At 40.2% G+C, this 17254-nt stretch overlaps 1 protein-coding gene across 2 annotated transcripts in view; it reads left to right on the top strand.

Moving 5' to 3' along the window:
• Positions 1-17254, top strand: part of ddr2a (discoidin domain receptor tyrosine kinase 2a) — a 30837-nt gene that overhangs the window by 7038 nt on the left and 6545 nt on the right. For both annotated transcript variants that reach the window (XM_063467162.1, XM_063467163.1), the window contains exons 2-6: positions 6116-6229; positions 14178-14280; positions 14825-15056; positions 15339-15486; positions 16592-16694. In XM_063467162.1, coding sequence (XP_063323232.1) covers positions 6148-6229; positions 14178-14280; positions 14825-15056; positions 15339-15486; positions 16592-16694 — 668 coding nt within the window. In that variant the 5' untranslated portion in view covers positions 6116-6147. The remainder of the gene's footprint in view (positions 1-6115; positions 6230-14177; positions 14281-14824; positions 15057-15338; positions 15487-16591; positions 16695-17254) is intronic.

Raw genomic sequence — 17254 nt, 5'->3', positions numbered from 1 at the left:
AACATGTCTCCCAACATGTCAAAGTATTCTTTTCTCCAGGAGGGCTAACTTATCAACCCATGAGGGGCTGAACATGCAAGCCTGGGTCTCAGCCGACCTGAGGGTGAGGCCCCTCACGGTCACAGTTTCCTGCACGGGGAATATGTATGTAAATTTAACTCTTGATGATTTGGAATTATAACAAGTTTCTTCATAAACAATCAGAGTTTCAAAATGACACTAATAATGACAGATGAGTTTAACCTCAGCTGAAAATTGAGTTCTTGCCTAATATTGTGACTGAAGATAGAGCACTCCATTATGACATTTAGCATATTATGTTTGCAGTCCTAGGGGAGGCACACAGATGTACTTAAAAGAAGAAATTTCCATGCTTTCTGTTTTTTATATGCTAAATAGTTATGTCTATGGCAGCATATGAAACCAGAAAAAGGCCATCCTCAGGGACTCTTCATCCCACCGATGGCTAAACATATTTCACTCAGGGAAAAAGGAAACTTTTGGAGTAGGAATACAGTAAATGAGGCCAATTTTCCTTTTGAGGTATTGCCTCGGCATTTATAACTTATAGTCTGGAGATACAGCTCGGTAAGGTGGAACTGATGTGAAACTCACCACTCTGTTATGTATCTTGTCACTCTTGACAATTATAAACTAGTGAAGTCATGTATTTGACTTTTTTTCCTAACTTTTGTGGCCTCTTTGGACTATATTTTTGTTATAGATTTGTATGCTTTTACAGAATAACCTGTAACAGGAAAGTTTCCCCGGACACATTGAAATGTGTCATGCCTGCTACTCTAAAGCCTTTTGTTTTGATTGCTTTATACACCTTCTGCTCAGGTTTATTTTTTGTTCTTTTTCTGAAAGCTTTTGGAAGTGTCCGTAGTTTATTTTCAGAAATGTGAACCTTTAGTGGGCCTTGCACCGGTATAGACTTTCCTGAAGGTTAGCTGTCTTAAAAGATAGGCGATCAGAGGTGTAGACTCTCTCATGTCCATGAATTTAAAACGTGAGGCTGTGTGAGGGTGCACACAGATACGTTGATATGCCTAAGTCAGCAATTTAACATGTTCAAAGGGAGAAAGTTATAAGGCAAGAAGGATGAGAAATACAGTACCAGACTACAAACTGTATATCAAAGATGTATGCTCCTTCCAAAAGTGTGAAAGTGTCTTAAACTTACCTTTTTGTGGCCATGTTGAGAAAATACACTGGATTATAGATCTAAGACAAATGGTTCTAGACCTTATTAAAAACATTTCTAACAAGTTTAACACTTCATAATAATAATTTCCTAAGAAAACAGCCCCTAATAGGGTAAAAAGGTATATCCAAAACCAGACCTTTGTATGTGGAGTCCACCTTGTGTTTGGCAAAGTGCATTACCCCTCAGTTTCCCAGTCAGACCCACCTCTCAGTCGTCAGTGTGGTTGCAACACCAAAATTGCAGCAAATTGGCAAAAATGATCAACCTGACAGTTCATAACAGGATTTCATTAACTAATGGGTGATGTAATGGTGGCTACATCCATCTTTTACATATAACCGATCCCAAAGCGAGGCCTCTGGACATCACTTTAAGAACTACACCATGACAACAACCGTAAAACACGCTCGTTATAATTCATCTCGCTTTCCTCCTTCCTCAGAGCTCTGTTTATGTGTTGACATGTCCTCTATGGAATCATAGCCCTTTTTCATCCAACACCTCTTTTGTGCTTCCATCCTCACCTCGTTTCTCCCCTCCCGTGGCTCTCAGTCTCGCTGTTTACACTGGATTGCATGTTGTGAAAAATGCAGGCCAAATTTGGACCCGGTTTACCTGGGCGCCATCGTCACAGTAGAGAGCAGACTTTACCTCAGACCAGTGATATCCAAACCAAACTCTGCCTGCTAGTGTTGAAGGATTGTTTAATTAGGAGGAAAATGGCAGACATATCGTACCTGGAAGGGGACACTATTTCCATTTTCACCTCAGTTAGAGAATTTGAATCCCGTGTGTGCTCCAGCAGGCTGAATAACAAAGGGCCTGGAGGTTGTTCTGCATATGTACAGGTGGGGGTGTCTGTGTGTACCCAGCTCTCCTAACTTTTTCCTGTGGTGTCTCTCTGGAGCTATCAGAATAAATTCACCTCTGAAGGGTTTGTGCAGCTGGTCTCCAGTTTCCCCATCTTTTACTTCACCATTGCTACTTGTGTAATGTATTTCATCATGAAATGAGACAGCTAATTTTCTCTTTATGGAAAATGTTAAATATACATAATATGATGAATAATAGTACACTTTAAAATTACTCACCAATTATAGTTTAATCATATTACATGGTTTAGTAATGGTTTAATGAGATACTTTCTGTTTTTTCTTTATTTTTTTCACATGAAAGTCTGAATTTTTTCTTTGGAAGTGCAAAGGAAAAATCCCTGGAAAGGATACCTTTTGAAACGGAGATAGGATATGAATAAGTTTTTCCTGCCGTGTTCCTGTAAGAGGAGAGCGGAGAGAACTTTCCAGAAATGTGGACCTGTGCTGGGTTCTCAGCACTGTGGACTGATCTGATGTTACTATAACAGGGAATAAAAGCTGTTTTATTAATACAGGTATGGAAAACACAGCTGGAAGTTGTGTAGCTGTATTCCGGGGAAGCAAACAACTCTTAAAAAACGGGTTTAATTTTTATAGATTAGACTTTATAGTTACATTTTTTTGCCTTCTAGATTTGAATTTGTCACAACATACGTAGTTTATCCAGGCTGCTGCTGAGCCGAGTCTTTAAACTCAGATGCCCGGTGTTCTTACCACAATTTGAGCTTTCACAGTAGACTTTATTACCATATTAAGCACTTTCCAAACCTCTGCAATTAAATCTTAAAGTAAATTATGTCGAGATCTGCGGTCGTTCAACACTTTCTAACTTTCTGAAGGTCCGTGTATTGGGAATTAGGATCCGTCTGCTGTAAAAACAGAGCTGGGGTTTTTATAACTGACTAAACAGTTATATGATTATTTGTGTTTCATTTTTGTTGTATCGCATTTGCAGAGTTAAGATCTAAGGAGTTTTAGGGGAAGTTCAGTTGTATCAAGTGAGTGATAAGGAAACTTATTGCCCAAATTCTCCAGAGCAGCAGAGTCCGAATGTATTCATTTTCAAATTGCAGTTTTGAAGCTGTTACTGATTAAACTTTGGAATATTTATATGAGGAAACCTTAAAAAATGATGTTTAAAGCTGAGAAAAAGTTAAAAACTTTAATAAATAATAGCCCATACATTTTCTTCTGCTTATCCATTCAGGGTTATGGTGGGACTGGAGTCTATCCTTGGTACATCAGGTACTCCTAGGTACACAAATGACCTGCACAGGTACACCCTGTGCCAGTCATTAGTCTTCTGAAAGGTTAACACAGAGATCCAGACAACCATACATACTCACATTCACACACAGGGCCAATTTAGAATCATCAGTTTACCTAACATGGATGTTTTTGAAGAAAACCCATGCAGACATGGAGCGAACATGCAAAATCCACACAGAAAGGCCTGGATTCAGTCCCAGGCCTTTCTTGCTGTGGGTGCGGACCACCACACTACAGTGCTGGCCCAAGATATAACAAGACCGATGGTCTAAATGTCCCCACACAACAAACAAATGAAAGCTAGACATTTTACTTTTGGCAAGAGAATAAAAAGCCATGATTATCTAAAACATGTTTTTCTTGGTGTTGTGGCCATTTAAAGACATTTCAGACTCACTTTTTGTGTTTGTCAAATGTACCCCGCCTTTATTTGTGTAAAACCTGCAGGTTTTTCAAGTTTGTCTTTATCCACAGGATCCATCTGTGATTACAGCGTGCTTTGCTCCCTTATTGAAAGTATATCTGATCATTAGTTTTAGAGATAGTGCTTTGGAGGTGTTTCAGAGGCTGGCCTTTTGATCTGTTGATTACAACTCAGGGGACCACCAATTATCAACAGGAGACATGGTCTGGGGATCCAGCCTCTCTGTGCTCAGTTTTGTCACTCCACATATTTAAGTTTAGATCTAAAGCGCTCCAGACTGTCTGATAGTTGGTGAGCAGTAATGTGAAATGTATGTTTGCACGCAAACACACCGGTATGGTCCTTTGAGAGTCTCCAAATGTATAACCAAAGGTCAGTTCTCCTCCTGGACATACAATACAGGCAGTCTTTACATAAATGTTCTCCAGCACATGGTAAACACATTTTTGACTGCCAAATACACGCAAGCCATCAGGTGTTTGTGTTTCATTAGCTACGAAACGCCAAGAGGAATTAAGCTTAGTAAAAGCGTCTCAGTGGGAAATGGCTGTAACATGAAGCTGCAGGAAATAGCAGTAAGAAAAGCAATGAGATTATGTGTGAAGGCACAATGAAAGAGGCAAGTCAGGGTGTAATAAGTGTTACAAAATGCACTGGGTGGACTCTCTGTTCTCTGTGCTCGAGCAATCAGAGAATTCATAACTAATGTACAACTAATGCTAAATCCAGCATTTCGATAGGATTTCGTTCTTAAATATAAGGCGCGATTCTAAACTTCTCGTAAAAAACAGTGTAAGCTCAGGGCTACAAAGCTATATTACACCCATAAACTTTGGAAAATGTTGAGAGAATCAAGCTTGAAAGAAGTTTTCATAACTCCTCATTTATCCTCAAAACTGAAAATACACTGTTTGATTTAGGTGACAGAGCTGAATGAAGGATGAAAAACGCAGGAGGAGTGCTTACTATCTTTGAATTTAACTTATCGTTACCTGCACATTTAATGTCCAATCTGAGTGTGCTGGGCACTTCTTGTTCCTGTGTGCGTCTTAGTCAGGTAATGTTTAGAAACACATGCTGCAGTGCAGGCGTATCTATAGATGGACAGATCCTGTACCGCATATATGTTTGATTTGGACAAACTGAAGTATCAGCAAATCTTGAAACAGATGACAGTAGATTGAACATGAAATAAAATGAACAGAGGCCTGCACTGTGGTGAAACTCTGTTTCATTGACCAGACTGCTGATCCTTTTGTTATTTCAGTGGGAGAATGTCAGGAATATGTTGTTTTTGGCCCGAGACGAAGAACAGGAAATGTTCGATACAGACACACACTGTGATGTTTCTTTATGAAAATTCCCACAATGTTCTCTTAGTTTTGCTTTGCATCATGTGTGTTTTAGTTTAGATAACCTTGCTTTATTGATTTCCTCTGCTACCAAACAGCTGAACAGCGTGTAGAGTATTCTACGCTGTAAAATGTTAAAGCAAAATTAGACTTCAGGTGTTAAGTTCTGATTTCTTCAAGCAGACACACAGTGATCAGGAATGTGCAAATTTAGTGCGGAAACACAAGTGGAAGCTTTTGCTAATGCTGGCGATGCTGTTCAGACTTTTAATAGTCCCCTTTAAAAAGATCAAGTATGCTGGCATTTCACTGATCTCTTTCATCATTTTTTGCACTTTTACATTTGCACAGTCACAGCATTTGTAACTGTAATCTAAAAAGTGCTACAAATAAAGACTGATTATGAATTGGATTTGGTGAGAAACTAGCTGAAACTAGGTGTTTCTCTCTGTTGTTGGATGGACTGGTCAGTTGGAGGCGGCTGGTTGGCTGTGCGGCCTTCCAGCTGAGGTCATGTCTGTGACTCAGTGCCTCAACGTCTCTTTCCCCCTCGCTTCATAATTTGTCCCTTCGTTTATTCGTTCCTCATTTCTTCCTATAATTAGTGTGCATTATGTAAAATCATAAAAAAACAACTTTAACTGAGACTATTTTGTCTTCTTTGGCTGAAATTTAAACATCCCTACAGTTAGATTTTAATAGCTCTTTCACAGAGTGATAAAGCTCTAAATAAAGGGAAATTCCAGTTTTCGGTGGCAGTTATTGTGTCTTTTATTGAGTGAAATAAAAACATGTTTCCAATTAAACTGCCATTTTCCTCTTATATATCTAAACAAATGTTTTGTTCCCATGAATACAGAGGAGTTAGTACAAAATGTAATCTGGTTATCCTGCAGGCACCAAAGAGTTCACAGTTTTATCCCGGGGTTTATGAAACTGTCTTTCAGACGTTTGCATAACCTGCTGTTTCCATCTTGTCTTTCAGGTTGGAAGTCTGTCTCTTTGCACGTGTTTGGGATGAAGCACCTGTGGGACATTCACTTCCTCCTGCTCATCCTTGTCTATTTGTTAGGAGGCGTCACGTCACAGGTCAACCCAGGTGTGTGCAAAATGAGATGACGTACTGTGTTGAGCTCCCATTTTTCTGTCCTTGGGTGTATGCGTTTAAGTCTGAGGGTGTAATAAGGTCATATTCAAGAGTTTGTGAATACTATAAAACCACTTTTGTGAGTTTTGAGTAGGGATTTTTGGGCTAAGTGCTGCAGTCCAACAGTCCAGACTGCAACTGATTCAGATTTTGGATAAGTGCTGCAATGTGAGATCCATGTGGTCCTCTCTTTCTGGTTTGGCCTCTTTGATCCCAGCATGCACGCCTTTCTCCAGCTCTCCCTTCAATGTATGTGTGGTTTTTGTGATGTCAATGAAAAGGGACCAATAATTTTTTTTTACAAGGAAATGGGGTAGCAACATTTAATGGGCAAAGATTGAGTCAAAAAGCAACCAAAGAGAGCTTTTTAGTTATTGTTGAAATTGTAGAAATGCAGCAGATATTTGCCAGTAAAAACCTCGAGCTGGCTACTGTTTATGATTTCAGTTTCAAAGCTTCTGTCATCAGGTTCAGTTTTCTTTATTGTTGAAAGAATAATGAATGACATATATGCCACAGTATTTCAGATCTAATAACAGTAATTAATAATGGTTTTGTCAGAAAAGTTCAAAACAGGGTTTACAGGTTATATCCCGACAGCTCTGCCAAGAAATGTTAAAAAAAACAACAGTGGAAAAAAAAGTGCCCCATCACTTCCACATCCTCCAGCCTTTCTCCACCCCACTTCCACTTTCAAAATAAAACTTTCTTACATGATGTTCTGCAGCATTTTAAGACTGTAAACCCAATTTTATTTTGAGAAAGTATGAAAGTAAAAGCAAACATGAGGTCATGATGACAGGCCTGGGGGTTTTCTGCTCTCTCAAATGGACACTGCTGAAGCAAAACTACAAACATTACATTTTTCAAACCCACCAAACCAAAGTATTTTTTTAAGAAACACAACTTTTCTTTTTCTTTTTTTTTTTTTAAACAACAGCTGTTTTCTACATCTGACTGAGAACCTTCACAGACATTTTCTACATCTTTCTTTCTCATTCTCACCACCGAGCTGCACAGGCAAACACAAATACTTACACAACCACATCACAGGTAAACGCGCATTTGAACCTGACTCACTCTGGCACTCATTTATTCTTCAATCCAAAGACAACAGAATAAATTCAGCCCGGTTGCAATTGAGATCAAAGGGTGTCAGGGAGTATAAGTAAAATAGTGCATGCATGCTGTGGTTACTTTCAAGCCTTTCCTTATACGTAGCTATTAATAGCTGCATTTCTGACCTATATAGCCATATGTGAGAGCCTTTTCAGGATTCAGTACTCAAACTTTCAAACATGTCTTATGAGACATCTTCTCAATTACACGTTGAGTGTTTGACTCTGTTAAAGCTTCTCCCTCTTGTCTGTCTTCTTTCCTTGTTTTTGTGAGTGAGTGAATGCATGTGTGCGTGTTTGTGCGCCTGCTTGCATGCATATACCCGCATGCACACGCATGCTGTGATCCAGCTATCCCACTGGAGTCTGTGGCTAATGCATACCAGACATTCTGACAGCAGGAAAGTCCATTGAAATAGGCTCTGTCTTTCTCCCCACCATTTCTGTGTTTGTGTGTGTGTCTGTGGGGTGTGCAATTCCCAGTATCTGACCACTTATAAGTCAAGGAAAAGACTGTTTGTGTATCTGATCGTTGTCAGCGTTCAACAAGTTCACCATTTAAGACATTTGATCTCATTTAAAATCTGATCCAAACCATTGTTTAAAGCATTCACCTCCGCTGTCACTGTCCTCCGCTAAAAACTCAAATCTCAACCTGCTGTAATAAATGGAAGCAGGACATATCCACCTATAATTCTGTTTAATGCTTTACTTCTGCTGCATTGAGAAGTGAGTCATTTTTTCACTGTGTGGAAATATTCACTGCTGAATTTAGTGGAGCTAAGATGCTGAGTGATGCCAACTTTCCCCTGTTTAAAATTCCCAAGCAATGGAGTTATACCATCCCTGTTTTTCCCATTTTAATCGTGAGTAGGCGAACTTTATTTCAATGTGGAGAGAGGAGGAGGGCGAGGAGGAAGTGTGGACACGAGCACAGGCCAGGGCAGAGCATCCAAATATTGGGCAGTACTATTATTGTGTGGGCTTCTTCTTTTGAGGATGTTTAGAGTAAGTCTTGAATGAATGAATGCAGTCGAATTTGAGAGCTTATAAAAGTGAATTTCACGACAATAAGAATATATATTATGTGAGGTGAAGAATTAACTAAATGCCAGTCTTTGTAAATTTGCTGCTGCAACCTTACTTGATGTCAAATATCAAGAAGCTTATAGTCAAATAACTTGGTTAATGGTTTATATTTACAGCCTGGACGCTAATAGTAAAAACAATGGCCGTATGCAGTCATACAGTGACCTAGAATACAGTGGGGCAATTAATTTTCCTAATGAGCCAAATGAGAAACTGGGACTAACTGAACTGAGTTCAGTGTATTGGTGCAAACTTCCACTAAAGCCCCAGTTTCTAATGTGTCCCCTTGGGAAAATTAATTGCCCACCTTTGGCCCAGAAGCTGCTAAAATGGTATTTACAGCAAACCTTATATATCACATGACATTTTTAATAGAAATATTGATTAATTCAGCTTTAAAGCAACTGACTTAGGTGACTGACTTGAGCCATAACCATGTAAATTCCCACTTGTGGCCACAGTGGCTGCTATAAGTTTACATGGTCATGGTCTCGGAGATACAATAAAGTAGACAGCTTATTTATAGGCAATGAAACCAAAACATGACTGACACATAAGGGGCAGGTATGTGAACATAAACTTTCATGACTGTGGTGTATGTGTGCGCGTGTGTCTGTGCAGTCAGTGTTTGAACTGCAAAAGCTAAAGAACAAGTCTGCCTTTCAGTGCAGGGTGCGGTAAAAATCAAGAGGTGAGGGAGAGGTTTAGTCCATTGCTTCTTCATCTCTCTCTCTCTTTATTTCTCCACCACACAAGGCAAGTATTTTTCCACCTTTTTTCACGGGTGATATTTTTAGATAGTGCAGTTTAATGTGAAGCCTGATGGGTTGTGGTGATGGTGGTGGTGGGTGCGCACATAAGGGGAGTGGGGTATGTGTCCATACATCCAAATGCACACACTGGACTGCCCCCACAACTCACCCCGGGGGTCACCTCTGAGTGGGTCGGGTAGATAAATAAACACAGCAAAAACCAACATTTGGAAGAGCGGTCACACATCCGGCAGGGCGTACTGAAACCCGCCTCTTTCTCGCTCTGACTCTCTCTAGGATGTGGTTAAAGGGTCTGATAATGGCTCCTGTTTCATTCGTTGTGTCTTGGGCAATTTCACCTCAAAATAGTCACTGAAAGTATTCTCTTAACTTTTGACTGTGTTTCATAGCAGAGACAGTTAAAGTAAATAACAAGAGCTGCTGTGCTTTGCTCACTCACTCTCCACCTCAGTGTCTGTTTACACTCTTCACCTCTGTGCGAACGAGGCTCTGCTGGCATTCAAAAGTGCGGGAGCGCCAACCACCTCAAACCCCTTAATCTAGCTGGACTGAGCTGCCACAAAAGAACAGATTTCAGCTACATGTCAGTCTGAAACCAGTGATTACTATTCATTGTTTGTTTTCAAACAGTGTAGTTCTTTGACTGGATTGGGATTCATGTATTACACATCTCTGCAGTTCATCTTGAAGGAGGTTTGATTATTTTTTCCCCTTTACTCCAGCTGTCATGTGATTTACATTGTGCACATAGCAAACTGTTCGAGCACCTGAAATTGTTTTGTAATTATGCATCTAAGGATACCACTAATTTACTTGGAACATGAGACGAGTAGGATGGTTTTGGTTGATGTGGTCTGTTTATTGCCACAGCGATCTGGTGCATGGAGAGAAATTGTAGGAGGGGAGGGATATAAACAGTAGGGGATAAATGATGCAGGATGGAGCGAGGAGGGCAGCAAAGGTTAGTGAGGACAAGATGAGAGGAGGTCAGAGGAGGTAAATGTAGACATCTGGAAGAGTTTTTGTTTGTGCTTCCTTCAAGTTGTCACCGTGTCACTGCCAAAACGAAGCTTTCATGCATGTTTGTGGTTTCATCTACTCTTGCTCTTTTGTGTATCTGATGTGCGCGTGCACGGACTGCGTATCTGATCATCGCTTCAACTTCTAAAACTTAAGGCGTCTCCCCATCTCGACTATTAAGCAAATATTTGGAGGAGATTAGGATCAGAGGAAGAAAGAATAACAGGGAGACATAAAGAGCAAGAGGAGGACACAGGAGGCCTTGGACCTCAAGCTCTTGTTGGCATCTTCTCAAAGGGTTTTTTTGTGAAACAAGGGGCCAGGCGAACTTGATCAGACTCCCTTTAACTTCCACCTCCAACCTAGCTAAAGGCTGCGACCTGATGCTATCACATATGCAGAAATCACATTTTTCAAAGGCTCTTTCATACATGGTTCAAAACAGGTTGCATGGTGGTCATATCCTATTAGGTGGAATCAGTCTAGGAGCCAAACATAGTATCTCTCCCAACCTGTCAAGAGTGCCCCTTTTTTGGCCTCTGAAAACACCCATAAATCGCTTAATTCATTCAGAGGCGTATAAAAGTTAATAGATGCCATGTTGGCTGGATCACGCTCAGTTAGCCTCTAGCCCACTGAGTCTTAATGAGATGAAGATTTTGTAAATCATGCTGTTAACTTTAATCTCTTTTAACCACTCAGATGGTCAGAGGAGAGCGAGGAGGGACCACACAGGATGGGACACAGGGGAGAGAGGAAAAAAGGAGCTTGAGGGGGTGGAGGGCCATGTAGGAAACGATGGGCATAATGGTTTTATTGACCGCACAGTGGGGGCATCAGTCACTTTGACCATAGACACACACACACACACACACACACACACACACACACACACACACACACACACACACACACACACACACACACACACACACACACACACACTCATACACATGCATAGAATAACTCAATCCTCATGTGCTTGATACCAGTGCTGTTTGCACTGGCAGAAACACCGAATGGGTACAGCTTATTATTTCAATAAGGAACCACAATTTGAGGGCACAGAGTGTGTAGTCGTGTGTGTATGCGCATGCATATGTGTGCAGTCCTCCCACAGCACTACCCCACCCCTTCGTCCAGCACTATCCATCAAGTTTTTCAGGTTTCTTGACAGAAGCTGGGAATGAAATATTTCTGTCTGGTGAATGTTTGAGTACGAGTTTGAATTTTCATCACTGTCGAGCACTGCGGAGGGTCTGGGGAGAGTTAGGGGAGAAGTTTGCTTAACAGTGTGATAACTGATTTAAGTACAGGAGGTGGACAGTCTCCTAGAAAATTCCTGCTTAAAAAGAAACACTTAAGTAGAAGTGGTCCTCTTATCAAGTTAAAAAATGCTGTGATGATATGTTGGTGCGACTGCAGGTTTAATAGAGGTGGAAAGAGTTAGAGTAGAAGACTGATACAATATTTACTGCTGTTTGTAAAGCCATGGCCAAGAGATGTTAAGCTTAGAGTCTCCTTAAAGTGGACCTATTATAGTTTCTCTTATTTCGATCATATATATTGTTAGTAAGCTTATGTACAAAAGCACATACTCTAGACTGAGTAAATTTAGCTCCTAATCAGTGGTTTTAAACGGATTTCTGCTCATTGAGAGTGGATGTCCTTAAAATCATTATTTCAGAAACACAGCTCTGGCTGTGAGCACAGAAGTGCCATAAACCTGCTTTTTTCTAACCTTCTGCTTGTGAGGGGCGGCCAATCAGTGGGTGAACTGACCAGCTATAGCAAAGACCATCATGGGGATTATTCTAAATGAGGATTATTCTAACTACAAGGAACCGCAACTAAATTCCAAGAATTCAAAAATAGCTGGGCTGAAAAACTCCTCATTTTTTAAACAAGAGGATATATTGAGGTTGAGCTAAACGTATTAGTGTTTTTAAAGCTAACTGTTTTTTTCAAAGGGCTGATAAAAATGGGTGACAAACAAAGAGAAAACAACCCAATAAAGAGTGTCTTACCAAGGTGGTGGGTGGCTCTACTGGAAGCTTGGAAAAACATTTTTCCATTTTCTGTCATGACAGTGCTGTTGGTGGTGGAAAGCACTGTCACTGGTCCACAGTCTCCTGTGGGTGTTCAGTTTGGTTAGGCTCTGATTACTGGAAAGGCCAGAGAGTGTGATTTACATTGTGCACATAGCAAACTGTTCAGTGACACCCTCGCACCCACTGGATGGGGACATCGTCATACTGGGAAAACCACTCACATCTGAGTTAGGATTAGCCAAGTAATATAGTCAAATATTACTCCACTGTGAAAACACAATTGTCTGAGTCAGTGTTTTAGTATTTTCTTTCATTAATGCATCAATATGTAGGCAGCTTCTTTATATATGTATCATTATGCTTTATATCTGATGTTGTCATTCTTTAAAATGTCATTCTGCTAAGTCACACATGTGGAATATGGATTAATTTTCAACATAAGCAGCGAGACCCAGGAACACAGAAGGCAAACACAAAGAGGACATTTAATGCTGATAGTCCATACCCAGTTATTCAGAAAGAGTAAATCCAGGGACTTCAAATATACAGAAAACCAAGCTCAGAGAATATACAGCTAAATATACAATGTGACAAAGGAAGGCTGAGACAATGCATACATATATACAGAAGAGGTAATGAGGGAAGAGAAAACAGTTGGGGAACTAAACAAAGCTGAAAACAATCAAGACAATGGGCAGGTGTAGTAAAACTAGACAAAATACAGAAAGCTAAACACTGACCAAAATAAAATGGGAAATAAAGACTAAACGAGAAAAAAACTAACTTGACACAGGAGATGACAAGGAAAACAGGAACACTGAAAGTAAAAGGGCAAACACAAAGTGATAGAGGGACAGAGAAGGAGCATAGAGGTGGCATTAATTTAAAAATAAATGCCACCAAAATCATCAGTAACAAAGACTCAACAAATAAAGGAACGCAAACAGACCTCAGTCTTAAACAGCAAAAGTAGGAAATAGACCATAAAGAGCCCATACAAAGCATCAGAAAATAAACAAGGCTTCTAAGCACAAGATAATTAAAAAAATACCTTAATGAATAGAAAGCTAAGTGCAAACTAGAACCTAGACGCACACACACACACACACAAACCCAATCAAAAAAGACAAACTAAAAAGCAAGACTCAAATGACAGGCTAAATGTAAAGTAGGACCACCAGGAAGGTATAATAAATAAAACACAAAGAATAATGACAAGCTAAATTTAAACAAAAATGAAGAACAAAACCCAAACAAAATATGAATCATGCTAGAAACAAAAGAAAACATGAGCTCACAAAAACTCAAAACCGATGACAAAAGAAACTGTAGCTAAAGACACAGAGCAACTTGAGTGGTGTTAAAAATACACAATTTCAGAGTAGATAAACACAATTACAAAAAACGTTCGACTGCAAACATTTCCTGACTAAAGTAGCTGAGTATATGTACTAAGTTACTTTCTGCAAGCTGTGTAATACTAACCAATCTGGTTGCCATTTTTCCCTCATCAGAATTTTTAATAGGCTGAAAAAAAGGAAACCGATGGAAAAATCATATTTTCCTGCTTGCGTCGTTACCAAAATGCTACTGTGTAACTCTGGCCTTTTCATAATTGCATAATCAAAAGTGGACTCACAGCAAGTTAAAAGAGAATTACTGCTTTCACAAGTGCTAGTAAAGAGAAAAAGCTTCTCATTGACAGCAGTACTTGTAATCAGCAACCCCATCCCCCCGCCACATGCACCCCACTGGCTCGGTGGTATTTATGGCTGAGAAAACATCAGGCTGCTTTGTCTGTCTGCTTGCATATTTGTGATTTCAATTGATGGATGTTGTGGTGTTTCAGGTGTGTGCCGGTATCCTCTGGGGATGTCAGGAGGACAGATACAGGATGAGGACATTTCTGCTTCTAGTCAGTGGTCTGAATCCACAGCTGCAAGATACGGCAGGTAGGTATCTCTCTACAAACTCTCACACACGTGTTTCATGGCATGTGTACCCTGATAATGAGTGAGTGTGTGTGTATATGTGTGGGTGGTTTATCCTGCAAGGTGCCTGTGCCTGTTTATTTGCAGTTAACCACAGACTAGGGTATCAGTTCTAACCTACAGCCGCATGATTGTGTGTCTCTGTGTGTGTCTGCTCTAGAACTTGGGTGGCCTTCAGTAAGTATCAGGATAATGATGTAATATACTTTCCCCATCCATCCTGGCTGTAGTTTCAGTCTTGCCCAGCACCGTCTTTCCTGTGCCAGGCCCCTGCCTGAAATTAACACTTTAAGATGAATTTACGACCCAGCCTTTCACCAAAGTGTTTTCATAGCAGGCTGCAGGAACTGAAATCCAACACTGAACTCACTTTTACTTTCCTCTCACCTTTTTCTTCTCTGTCACGTCCTAACTTTTTTGCTCCGTTGCTCCTTTTCCTGCTGTAATTCTAATGTGCACATCTACTATTATTTGTCCTTCTCTCTCCCTCCATTTATTTCTCCAGGTTGGACTTTGAGGAGGGCGATGGCGCGTGGTGTCCAGAGATAACAGTGGAGCCAGACAACCTGAAGGAGTTCCTCCAGATTGACCTGCGCTCCCTCCACTTTATCACGCTCGTGGGCACCCAAGGTCGTCACGCAGGAGGCATGGGTAATGAGTTCGCCCAGATGTACAAGATCAAGTACAGTCGTGATGGCAGTCGCTGGATCTCGTGGAGAAACAGACAGGGCAAGCAGGTAAATGCACCATAGAGTTTGTCCTCTGCAGTAAATCAGGTGAAACTACATCTTTTTCTGGTTTTGCAGTCATATCTATTTGGACCTTTACAGCAAATGATAACGCTGTACTGATTTTACCCTTTTAGTGCCTCTCATTTCTTGGACCTATTATGACTGCGTTTAAAGAGATGCAAGATAATGCGATAAACTGATTATTAATTTTATGGCTTTGCTATCTATAAACTCTGTGACTCTCAGTCATTAGTGTCTGCCATAACAGTGCGTTTGTTTGACCTCCAGGTGATCGAGGGAAACAGAAACGCCTACGACATTGTCCTCAAGGACCTCGAACCGCCCATAATTGCTCGCTATGTCCGCTTCATGCCAGTCACAGACCACTCCATGAATGTCTGCATGAGAGTGGAGCTCTATGGCTGTGAATGGCTGGGTAAGTTGTGGATCAGGTGGAAGGAAAAACCGTGCAGAGGGAAAAATGAGAAATGTAATGAATAATGTGCAAAGAACTGTAAAGGCAATTTAACAGCTGAGCTGAAGCAACAAATCCTCCTCACCTTTGAGCCCATAAAGATAGAGAGGATCAGCTGAGGATCTGTTGCTTTTTAATGACAGGCAGGGCAGTGTCTGAAAAACACTGGTGCCCTTAATGAGTATACGGCAAGGAAAATATTAAACATCTACTTTATAGGCACTTTAGTCCCTTTACGTGGTAACTTTTTTTATTAATTAGTGAAAAAAGAGCCAACGTGTACTTTTTAAAGCACTTTTTCTCTGTCTCTGCTCCCTTAAATAATTCATGTGTATAGCTAATGAATCAATAAAAAGCTGGTTAATTAATGACATTACTGAAACTCAAATGCACTTTCAGTTTTGATTAAATGCATTGAACTATAATATTGAATAAACCTTTGATGAATTTTACCATATTTTTTACACAGTCCCATGAAAAAGGTGCCTTTGTTGAAACATTTCCAGATTTTAGTGCATGAAATAATACTGCATGGCTGAATAGGTTTTGAATATGAAGTAGTGAAATGTTTGTGAAGCAGACTTTATTGGCAGATTGTTTTGCTCGCATGAGGAAGACAAAGAAAACAAGAAAGCAACTGCTTTTTAAAAGTCACTTTACCTCCAGCGTGTTAGAAGCTTTAAGGGGTTGTCTTAAAGTAAAAGTGCTATTCAGTGAGTTTTGTTCATTCCTTGTGCTTCCTTTAAGTCCTTCTTTTCTCAGCGTTGGCATAACAGTCCCGTTTCTCCCATACTGCTCCTAAACATCACATTTAAATTCTTTGTTTCCTTGTTCTGCCTCTTCATCGAGGACTATTACTGCTACCAAAGTGGAAAATTCCACCCGTCTCTTGTGACGCTTGACATTTTGGTAAAAATCTGAACTACAATGTAAAACAAACTTTGTGGTTTTAAACAAAGGCTTTCTGCATGACATGAATGATGGATCTCATAAAAGTCCATGGGATTGAGCAGACTGACTCATTTAAAAATAAAAGAGAAAAGAATCATTTTTCTTTGCTTTGCAGACGGCCTTGTTTCATACAACGCTCCAGTGGGAGAACAGATGAATTTGCCCGCTTATCCTGTTTATCTCAATGACTCTGTGTATGATGGAGCGATCATCTACAGGTGTGTGAGTGTTTAATGTATTGGGGGGTTTTTTGTTGTCATTTTCCTCCATCACACACCACCCTCTCACTTTACATCCTTCCTCTTACAATCCCCCCCTTTGCCATGTTGTTGTCCAGTTTCTATGGTGACAGCAGAGACAGACAGTGGTGAGTGGGCCATGGTGGTTTACTGTTAGGCAATACCTCATGGGAATAATTGAGTCAAGCCCGCTCACACAGTTACAAAACCAGATTGAACCAATCTGAGTATTTTGTTGACATTCATGTTTGGGTTATGGTAGGGTGAATAATCTCCTCCATGACACAAAACTTCTTTTCTCTGTCAAGGAAAAGGGCAGAGGGAAAAGAAAATGGACCATATTACAATATCAAAGCCAAAAGCCAAAGACGAACATTGCATGTTGCATTTATGCAATGCTGCCACCTAGTGCTGGATCAACATATGAAAGTGTTCCTACTAGGGCTAGTTAACCTTTCCAAAGTTTTTTTTTTTGCCCTTCAGATTTATATTGTGATATAATTTGTATTATCCAGTGCATAACAGTTCTCTCTTCAAAA

The sequence above is a fragment of the Pelmatolapia mariae genome, linkage group LG23 (assembly GCF_036321145.2).
Source record: "Pelmatolapia mariae isolate MD_Pm_ZW linkage group LG23, Pm_UMD_F_2, whole genome shotgun sequence".
In the NCBI taxonomy this organism is placed as follows: Eukaryota; Metazoa; Chordata; class Actinopteri; order Cichliformes; family Cichlidae; genus Pelmatolapia; species Pelmatolapia mariae.
The sequence above is the reverse complement of the archived record's forward strand: the minus strand, read 5'-3'. Positions and strand labels throughout refer to the sequence as shown.